The sequence below is a fragment of the Dasypus novemcinctus genome, chromosome 9 (genome assembly GCF_030445035.2).
Source record: "Dasypus novemcinctus isolate mDasNov1 chromosome 9, mDasNov1.1.hap2, whole genome shotgun sequence".
Taxonomy (NCBI): domain Eukaryota; kingdom Metazoa; phylum Chordata; class Mammalia; order Cingulata; family Dasypodidae; genus Dasypus; species Dasypus novemcinctus.
In genome coordinates this window covers 108,318,033-108,328,187 of record NC_080681.1, presented here as the reverse complement: position 1 = coordinate 108,328,187, position 10,155 = coordinate 108,318,033, and the positions used below count along the sequence as shown (strand labels likewise).

At 44.6% G+C, this 10,155-nt stretch overlaps 1 protein-coding gene across 3 annotated transcripts; it reads right to left on the bottom strand.

Moving 5' to 3' along the window:
• Positions 1-99: 99 nt before the first annotated feature.
• Positions 100-6,501, bottom strand: GPATCH3 (G-patch domain containing 3). 3 transcript variants are annotated; one of them, XM_004478765.4, is made up of 8 exons: positions 6,028-6,497; positions 5,452-5,669; positions 4,297-4,715; positions 2,472-2,646; positions 2,221-2,280; positions 1,532-1,653; positions 1,288-1,415; positions 100-810 (listed from the first exon to the last, which is right to left on the bottom strand). In XM_004478765.4, exons 2-8 carry the CDS (start codon positions 5,594-5,596, stop codon positions 594-596), a joined length of 1,266 nt encoding a protein of 421 aa, XP_004478822.1. In that variant the 5' UTR covers positions 5,597-5,669; positions 6,028-6,497; the 3' UTR covers positions 100-593. The 3 variants fall into 3 exon arrangements, with proteins under 3 accessions (XP_004478822.1, XP_004478823.1, XP_004478821.1); XM_004478766.4 differs by having other exon boundaries at positions 5,452-5,623; positions 6,028-6,493; XM_004478764.3 differs by lacking the exon at positions 5,452-5,669 and having other exon boundaries at positions 6,028-6,501.
• Between the last annotated feature and the right edge of the window lie 3,654 nt (positions 6,502-10,155).

Below are 10,155 nucleotides of genomic sequence, written 5' to 3'. Positions count from 1 at the left end.
AGAGGCGGGGTGGCGAAAGGGGGGTGGCGAAAGGGAGAGCGTTATCTTGGGATTTCGCCCACCTTCCTCCAGGACCAAATGTAAAGAGAAACAGATAACTCCAGTCGTAAACTTCTTTATTCTCCCCACACGTCGCAGACCTGGACCTTCTCGCACCGAGTCTCCGCTGCCCCATCCTAGGCAAGGAGGAGCAGAAGACAGATGGCAGTGGAGGGCTGGCTCCAAGACCATTTCTCCTGTACCCTACAACTCTCCTTTTCCTTCTCTTTCATGGTGACCCCTTTCAGACTTCCCAAGGAAGGGTATACCGTTAACCTCAGTCAATACAGCTTTTCAAAGTACTTAAAGAGGCAAGACCAAATAGAGGGACTTGAGACTAGAACACCAATGAGGAGAAAGTCACTAAGCCCTAATATCAAAGGGGTGTGTAGAGGACTTTTTGTAAAAATGACCTTGAGGTAGAAAATAAGAAGGCAAGTTCAGAAGAAAGCACCCTGAAATGGGGAGCAGATTCTGTTTACGGCTCCTGGACTCCTTTCTGCTTCCGAATAAGGCCGGGGCAGAAAGCTGCATCCTGCCAAGTGATCCCCCTGTCACTCAGGCTCTGAGGGGGTGTCCAAGGCACGGCTGGAACCCCTCACAAAGGCCATATGTGTTCGAAACTTCATGCTAGTGGGTGGCTGGCGGCGGAGCAGTGACTCCCCCTGGTCCTGGGGTAGGGGCTCATCATAGATGGTGGAAATGAGCCCCAAGCCAGTTCCACGCGACTTCTTCAATTGACCAAATGGCTGTAGCTTCTCTCCATGGTACCTGGATAAAGAAAACACTTTCACTGAAGGCTGCTCACTTTCAAACCTCCAAAAAAAAAAAAACAAAAAAAAAAACCGAGCTTAGGAAGGGACAGGGATGTAGCTGTTAAATAATATCTGGTTTCCCTCAAAGGCAGAGCCTTTAAATCTCCATCTTTGCTCTTCAGGCACCTCATCCATCCACTGACAGTCAGTGCCAACAACCAGGAAGTGACTCCCTAATGGCAATCACATCAAATCAAATCCACACTCCTTGGACTGGGGGAGTCATGCCAAGAGGTATCAAAAAAACCTGTCAAGACCTGAAGATTGGTCTTTTAAAAAAAAAAGGTGCAGACAGACTTTTTCCTTTGACCTCTGCTTCCAAGTTCATCCCCTAGTCTTCAGTACTCATCCCAAACCCAGTGGGAAGGGGAAGACCAGGGAACAGCGGAAAGACTGGCATGGGTCCCCAGGGAAGCCCATTAGCAACACTTACCCCAATCCACGCTTGCATCTCGGGTGCTGGCCATCACTATCCAGGGCCTCGGGCACCCCTGAGCACCTGCTGCCCAGGCCCCAGCCCTCAGCCCAGCCCTGCTGCTCCATCACCTTCCGCCCAATGCCCTGCAGAGAGAAGAAACAAAACTCAGAGATGGGCTTCCTGTGGTGGGGGGTGGGAAGTAGGAATCGGGTTTGGGAAGGGAAAAGGCGGGTCTGATAGTCTTAGGCATCATGCTTACCTTGGTGTGGCGCTCAAAGGTGCCCACCTGCCGTTGGATCACAGAGCCGTCCTCCTGGCCATCACGGAGTCTCTGTTCCAGGCGCATCTGGACAGAGTCTCGGGCATCCTTGTCTCCACCATCTGAGGAGGAAGGTCCCTCCCAGCAGAATGGGGGGGGGAAGGGATCAGTTTTCTAGGACCCCCTCACATGATTTATTTATTCATTTTTATGGAGCTCTGTTATATTAACTTATCTCTCTCAGATTGTGAGTTCACCGTGAGTAGGAACCATATCTCTACCATTTTACAAATAAGGTAATTGTGGAACAGAGAAGTCAGAGAGCCAACAAATGATAGGCTGGTCAGACAGCTGGCGGGTCAGTTTTGATTCCAGAATCTAAATTCTTAACCAGAGCCTGAGCTCTTGACCATTTCTACCAGGTCCTACCCATCAGACCCAGAGCTCCCTGAGGGCTATCCCACATGTCCTTCCTCTTCCACAAAGATTATGGGAAAAGGTTCTGCCCACATAAACACTCAATGTACTCAATTAGAGATGTTTTAAGAGGGGAATCCACCATGTGGGCTACCTCAAGGGAACTGTCCCTTCCCTGCCCGTCTCAGCCTCTGCCAAGCAGGTCTGGCAAAGTTATCACTGCAAGGCTAGGTCCAATTCCACCTCCCAGCACTGCAACCCTGGTCCATTACCTCTGTCGTAGTACACACTCATGTCTACGTCCCAGTCATCAGCTGTCTGTTCATCAAAGTCTGCAGAGACAAAAAAAAAAGCATCCAACGGAGTGGGCTAAGGATATTCAGTTCTGTTGAGAGCGAAATCTAGAATTACACACATGTTCCTGAACTTGGGACTTTTGTTTGTATTTTTCAATCTCTCCTTTGAGAATCCTGAGGTAATGCAGCAGGGATCACCCCTGCCCTGGCTTGGGGGCTAACATTACCTCCTTCCTCCTCCTGCCAGAACTGAGCATCAGTGTAAAACACCAGGCCAGAGCCGCCCTTCTCCCACTTGAGCTCAATCTCTTCCTCAAAGAGCCGTTCAGTTGTACGCTCCTGCCTGGTCACATCCTCATGCAGTGCTTCATGCCGCTCCCACTCCTCACACCGGTCTTCGTCCTGGAGAAGGTGAGGAGAGGTGACTTACCTGTCTAGCTTCCTGACCTCATGCCCAGAAGGAGGGCAGCTCAGCGCATAGGAGGCACACGAGACCAGGCTTGTGACACGATGCCTTCAGATTTCTCTGAGGAGTGGCACGTATTTGGCACTTGAGGCTTGCTCAACACATCTCTCCATGCCTTGATTGACTGTTCCTCAATATACTTTGCTCTTCTTCTCCTCCATGAGCCTGGCTCATTTTCATCTGTGTTTTTGGCCTTGTTCCCTCGGCCTGAAATATCTGCCCTCCTCTCCATAACCTTATCTTCTCTACTTAGTTAAATCCTCCTCATCCTTCAAGTCCTACAACCTACATAAAGGCCCCCTACACTTGGGCGCTCAGCCCTTGCACCTGTCTGACCTTCTCAAGGCTAATCCATACATACTGTTTAGCCCTTTACACATTATTTTACAAGGAAAGAAGAGACAAAAACTAACACTTGTTGTCTACAGTGTATCAGGCCATCACATTACTCAGCTCCTTTCATCATCCCTACAACCCTGTGAGAAAAGTACCCTGACTCCTATTCTACAAACAAGAAAACCTAGGTTCCGAGGAGTAGTGATGTGCCCAAGAAAGTACCCCAAGAGTGGCAGAGTCAGTATTCAAACGCAGGTTGCCATACAGCTCTCCAGAAGCTGGTTCTCTCTCTTCAGGGAGATTAGGCTTTTTGAGGTACTAGGGCCAAGGATTGAACCTGGGACCTCGTATGCGGGAAGCCAGCACTCAACCATGGAGCCACATCAGCTCCCTCAGGACGTAGGTCTTAATATGTCTTTGGAACCTTAGAAAAGCCTCTACCTAACAAATGCTTGATTGGGCCTGTAGAATGATGGAATGACTCCCTGTTTGAAACCCTGATACCCCTGTACCAGTTAAACTCCCAGGAGGCCTTAGAAATCACTGCTACATAGCAGGTAGTGGAGAAAAATCAGGACAGTACCACACTAAGAATGTGGTCCTTATATATTAGCCACTCTGGCTGGGAACTTTGAAGACATGTGTGAATTAGTTTTTTTTCAGAGCATGCATTAAAAAAAAAAATCCCCAACAAACTGCACCTCACCTGATTTAATGAATGGACAACCAAGTTTGGAGCAAGAGATAGAAGAAATGTCTATTAGACTGATAACCAAATTGAGTGGAGGCTAGTATTCAACCCACAGTCTCAAGGTCCAAAAACAGAAGTGACTTTTCAGTTACACAAGAAAGCACACAGAGGTTAGAGAAGCAGTGAGAGGTACTGGGTTTCTACTCCAGCTCTACTTCTACTCCTTTAGATGGCCTCAGATAAGTCATTGCACATCTCTTGGTAGGTAGGTTTTTATCTATGAAAACGGACCGTTTTTACATTCTGTCTGAGGGAATGAAAGAGGACTCCTTTGAGAATCTTCTGACAAAAGCAGTGGACCCTCTCTTCCTAAAGAAATGCATATATGCCCCTCAAAATGCAGGTTTACGTTCAATGTCATGGAGTTCTCATGTTCCTTGGAACTCTCCTGAGGACCCCAAGTTAAGAACACTTGTAATATACAATTGAAGGGAGGTAATATTAATGCCTGGGCCTCTCTAAGCTGCCAGCAAGGACAGAGTGGCCTCCCTGTACTCACATCATCTGAGTGAGACTCTTCTTCTTCCTCCTCTTCCTCTTCTGGCTCTCCACAGGGACTGGCTGTTGTACCTGCCAGGCAGTCTCCCTGGGGTATTTCTTCACCCTCAGCTGTGTACACAAGGTCTTCCTGCTCCACAGCCTCTGAGTCCTCATACTCAAAAGGCACGTTGCCATAGCGCCGGGAGGACCCAGTCTTGGGGAACTGGAGCTGCAGCTGGGTAATGATCCTGGGGGGTAGGCGGCAGGCCCGGATCAACTCCAAAAATACACGCAAGGGAGTCCCCACATTTCCATTGGGCATCAGCACAGGTGGGTTCAGTTCCGGTAGTTGTCTCAGGTCAGCCAGGGTGAAGGCTTCACTGTCAGCTTTTTGACTCTGTAGCTCCTTTCGGGTCTTGAAGGGAAAGGAGGCCAATCCTTGGGAAAGAAGGAGAAGAATGTATTAAAACTCAGATGCCACCAGCAACACTTGGGGCAGAACTCAGTCAAGCTTTAAATCCTTTAGCCTAATGACATTCTTCTCTTCCCAAGTTCTCTACAATTCCCTCCTCCCTTCCCTGACCAGACCCACCTAGCAATTTCTTCACATTTCTCAACACCTCAGCCAAGGACACATATTTCTTCAAGAGCTGGCTCCTGCTAACCTTTCCAGCCTCAACTGCTACCAAACCCACCCTCTCCATACCCTCATAGTTTGTACTCTCTGTACTGAGTGATTTACCATTCTCTGAAAGTTTCAGGGGCTTTATATTTTGGTGTCTTCACAAATGCAATTTACCTTGAATATCATTCTTCCTTACAAACTCCTATTTATCTTTCCAGACCCAACTGAAAATCCACATTTCCTGATCCTTTTAGGAAATTGGTTTCTCCCTCCGATATCGTCTCACAGCACTAGCGATAAGGAGCATAGGCTCAGTCTGTCTGGGTTTGCACTATGGCTCTGCCCTTTATTAGCTCTGTTACCTTGGGCAAGTAACATAACTTCTGCATCTCTCTGTTTCCTCACCTATAAAATGAGAAAAACAATAGTTCTTACATCACAACTTTGTTGTGAGAAGTCAGTGAGGAAATAAAGGGCTTACAGGAGTGCCTAGTACATAGGCAGACCTCAGTGAATGTTAACAATTAGAATGATATAACTGACAATTACCTTTATACAAGTGTGTCTTCCTTTGTGGACTGAGCACAGACTGTGTCAAACTCTTCTCTGCATACCAGGCTAGAGACACACTGTTTAGCAGTATAAGCATTTGTTGAATGAACGAAATGGAGGACTCTGTTTCCTGTTTCCCCATCAAAACGATTCACGTGATCAAAAGGAGCTGTCCAGAAAAATGAGATAGTCTCTTCATTTGCACCTTACCAAGTCTGAGGACAGGTTAGGGAACAGGAAGAGAGTGCAAGAGTGAAAAACAAAGAGATAGAAACCCGATTTCCATTTTTTCTTTCTGTGTCAGTGCAAACACAGCTCCTCAGGTTGGGAAAAAGGTCTCAATAGGGAACCAATAAATTGGAAAACGTAAGATCATCTGAATAGACCTCTCTCCGATGTTTATTTTTTGCTATGTTAACCTAATGTACAAGTTGAGCCTGACGCTGTGACCAGAAATGACCTAAACTCCTAATGAGTTGGAACCAGAGGTCTGACTTTGCCTCACCATTCCCCAGGGTAGATGCTTCTGTTCCAAGGCCCGTCGGCCCAGTCTATTATCTTTCTCACTCTTACCTGAAGTCTCGGTAGGTAACCGAAGTCTGCGGATAAGACAGCGACCCGGGAGCCAAGTCCCCTGAGAATCCAGCCACCGGCGGCCCGAGTACATGCGAAGAAACTTCTGGGCCTGAGACGCCCCCCGTACCGAGACGACGCAGCAGCAAGTGCGAGTCTGTACCGAAGCAGATTTCCGGGCGGAGAGACAGCGGGTGCTGGCGGCCGAAGTCTGGGCGAGAACCTGGCCCTCAGAGGCAGGACTGGTAGGAGCCAGGGCAGAGTCGGCAGCAGCCTGGGAAGGGGCCCGCTCAGGCCGATGCCGGTAGTGGAAACAGAGAAAGCCACCACCGCGTTGCTCCCGGAACTGGCTAAAGTAGCTCCGTAACTGGGCCGAGCGCAGCGCCGAAGGGATACCGCTCACTACCAGGTAAACGGCCTCCTCCTCCTCTACGTCGCTGGGAGTCGCCATCTTGGGTAGTCACATGATCAACTTGATTCACTCTCGCGATAACATGGCGATTGCGCGCTGTGGCTTCCTTGCTTAGCAACATTGCGAGACCACAGGTTAGTTTGCCCGAGTTCTTTGGAATTGGAACGTGGAAGTGGGGAGTTTCACGGAGAGAAGCTGGCGGTGATGGAAAAACTTATTTTAGAAATGAGACTGTAAAATTCTTTCGTAAGAAGCCTATGGGAGGGGCCTTTTAAAAAATTAACAGCTGTTTAGGGATTTCCAAACCTAATCTCAGTTCTTTCTCAGTTCCGTCGTTTGGATATTTATTGTTCCAAAACATATTAATTAACTCCCACATGTCAGTTAGAAAAAGACAAAATCCCAGTGACACTTCACAGAAGAGGAATTGACCGAACAGTTCCACTTCTAAGTGTATACCTTGTAAATTGGTTTTATGAATGTTCGTAGCTGCAGAGGTTGTAAGAGCAAAAACTTGGCATTTATACTAATAATCTCAGGTATACGAGTTAAGTGAAAAAAGCAAGTAGCAAAACACAGAATCATTCCATTTATATAAAGTTAAAAAAATGCAAACAAAATATATGTGTATGTATTTTAAGAATACATGAATGAACATGCTGTAAAACCATGAAGAAAAACAATGATTACCCCAAAATTTAAGGTAGTGATTATCTCTGGGGAGAGGTGATAGGTTTAAAGAAGGAACTTAAAAGTTAATGGCAATACAGTTCTGTGAAACTATGAGGGTTCATTGTACTTTCTTTATACTTTATATATATATTGTAAAATATTTGTTTTAGTTAATAAAAACAACTTAAAAAGGAAAATACAATCCATTTTTCAAAAAGCAATAAAGGAAATGGCTACTTTTTGATAATTACAAATATTCAACTATACAGTGAATTACAAAATAACAAAATCAGTTCTAATGAGTGGTTGGGTAGTTGTGAGTTGTGGACAGGGACAACACTGGGTTTTTTAAGTGTTGCACATCTGCTGGCAGGAGTGTAAATTGGTACAACTTTGGAAAACTGGTAAGATCTACTAAAGTTGAGTACATTCTGTGACTCAGTAATTTCAGTTCTTACTGTATAACAACAAACCTGCATATATCTGGGCACCAAAAGTCATGTGCAGGAATGATTCCAGCAGTTTTATTTATAATGGCCAAAAAGGGAAACAACCCAAATGTTGATCCTTAGTATAATGGATAAATAAAATGTGGTATAATGGAATACTGTAGAGCAATGAAAGTGAATAGGCTACCGCTACACTCAACAACAGGATGAATCTTACAGACATAATGTGGAGTAAAAGAAGTCAAACATAAAAGGGTATATGCTGCATGATTCCATTTATATAGAGTTCAAAAGAGGGAATTTTATTTATGTTGTTAGAAGTCAGGGATAGGGTACCCTTTGGGGAGGAAGGAGAGGGTATGTTGGGAAGAAGTTCTTCTGGGGTGTTGCTAATGCTCTTTCTTAAGCTGGGTCATGGTTTTGGGGATGAGTTCATTTTGTGATGATTCACCATGTACACTTATTATGTACTTTTTTTGTATCTTATACAGAAAATATTTAGTTGAAATTAAACTAAAATGTTAAAAACCTGGAAATTGAAGAGTAAGTACTTTAGACTAACAGTGTAGGACAGAATAAAGATATTTGCTCTGGAAAAGCTGTTAGATGACACAAGAAGTTATTCACTTATGAAAATAAGCAATTGCCATTTGTAGGACTAAATTTCCAGGACCTAGCAAGATACCCATTACAAAGCAGACTTTCAGTAAATCCTCATTGACAAAACAAATGTCAAGTCATTAACATGTGCTGCTGGTTGTGACCAGGGACTCTAAAGGGAAAGGGGAGCCATTTCCCTGGGGGAATACAGAAGCCTGACTTTTCAGCAGCAGCCTAAACCTAGGTAAGCAAGATTTGATTTTTCATTCTCATTCCACTTTATAAGTGGGGTAGGGGAAGGAATCTAGATAGTTATTTATTCCTCAGTTGTCCAACTGTTTTTTTGGTATGTGTTTATGTTGATATCCCTTTAAAATGTTGATTGCATTGCAATAAGATACATTATAATGTAAAATTTGCCTTTTTAACCATTTTTAAGTGTACAATTCAGTAGCATTAATTATATTCTCAATGTTGTGCAGCTATTACTACTATCCAAAACATTTTCATCACTCCTAAAAGAAACTCCATACTCATTAATAACTCCCCATTCTCTCCTCTCTTTGGCCCCTGATAACTTCTAATTTTTCTGTCTCTATGAATTTGCCTATTATAGGTATTTCATATAAATGGAATCATAATATATTTGTCCTTTTGTGTCTGGTTTATTTCAATCAACATAATGTCTTCAAGGTTCATCCATGTAGCATGTATCAAAACTTCATCCATTTTTATGGCTGAATAATGTTCCATTGCATGAGTATACCACATTTTGTTTGTTGATGGACTGTTGAGTTGTTTACCCTTTTTGGCTATAGGGAATAATCCTGGGGGAGCAGATGTGGCTCAAGCAGTTGAGCACCCACCTCCCACACGGGAGGTCCCAGGTTTGGTTCCTGGTGCCTCCAAAAGAAAAACAAACAACAAGCAAAAACAACAAGCAGACAAAGAGAAAAAACAATGAGCAGACATGCAAAAACAAAACGAGCGAACAACAAGCAAGCAAAGAGCAAAACAGATGAGGGAGCCAACTCACGGGAGCCAATGTGGCTCAGTGGTTGAGTTCTAGCCTCCTGCATAAAGGTCCTGGTACCTAAAAAAAAAGGTGTGCCTATTAAAAATAATAACAATGCTACAGTGAATAATGGCATACAAGTATCTGAGTCCCTACTTTCAGTTCTTTTGGGTATATACATACTGAGTCATATGGAAGTTCTAGGTTTAATTTTTCTTTTTTAGCTTTATTTATTTATTTAATTTCCCCCTTTTCTCCTTCCCTCCCTGCCCCCACCCTGCTGCTTTTGCTGTCTGTATCCATTCACTGTGTGATCTTCTCTATTTCTCTTTTTGAACTTCTCGTCTCATTTTATCTCTAGGATTCACTGGGATTCGATCCGGGGGCCTCTGATGTGGAGAGAGGTTCCCTGTCAATTGCACACCTCAGTTCCTGCTCTCTTCTGTATTTCACTTCAGCTCTCCCCTTCTTCTCTCTTTTATTGTGTCATCATCTTGCTGCATGACTCACTTGCAGGTACACTGGCTCATTGCACAGGCCTGGCTTGTCTCATGGGCAATGGGCATGCTTTCTCTTCTGCTTTTTCACCAGGAGGCCCCAGGGATCAAACCCAGGTCCTCCCATATGATAGGCAGAAGCCCTATCACTTGAGGCACATCTGCTTCCCTCTAGGTTTAATTTTTTGAGGAACCACCAAACTTTTCCACAGTGCCTGCACCGTTTTGTAATCCCACCATCAATTCACAAGGGTTGCAATTTCTCTACATTCTTGGCAATACTTTTTTTTTTTAGGAGGTACCAGGGATTGAACCTGGGACCTTGTACATGCAAGGTAGGTGCTCAACCATCACACTAAACACACTCTACTCATTTTTTTTTTAACAATAGCCATCCTAGTACGTGTGAAATGCTATCTCCTTTTGGTCTTGATTTGCATTTTCCTAATGGCTAATGGTATAGAGCATCTTTCCATGTGCTTA

Coding starts and splice junctions, on each gene's coding strand:
- GPATCH3 (XM_004478764.3), bottom strand. CDS start 6,478: ATGGCGACTCCCAGCGACGTAGAGGAGGAGGAGGCCGTTTACCTGGTA. Junction 4,716..6,027: donor GTTACCTACCGAGACTTCAG/GTAAGAGTGAGA, acceptor TTCTTTCCCAAG/GATTGGCCTCCTTTCCCTTC. Junction 2,647..4,296: donor AAGAGTCTCACTCAGATGAT/GTGAGTACAGGG, acceptor CACCTTCTCCAG/GACGAAGACCGGTGTGAGGA.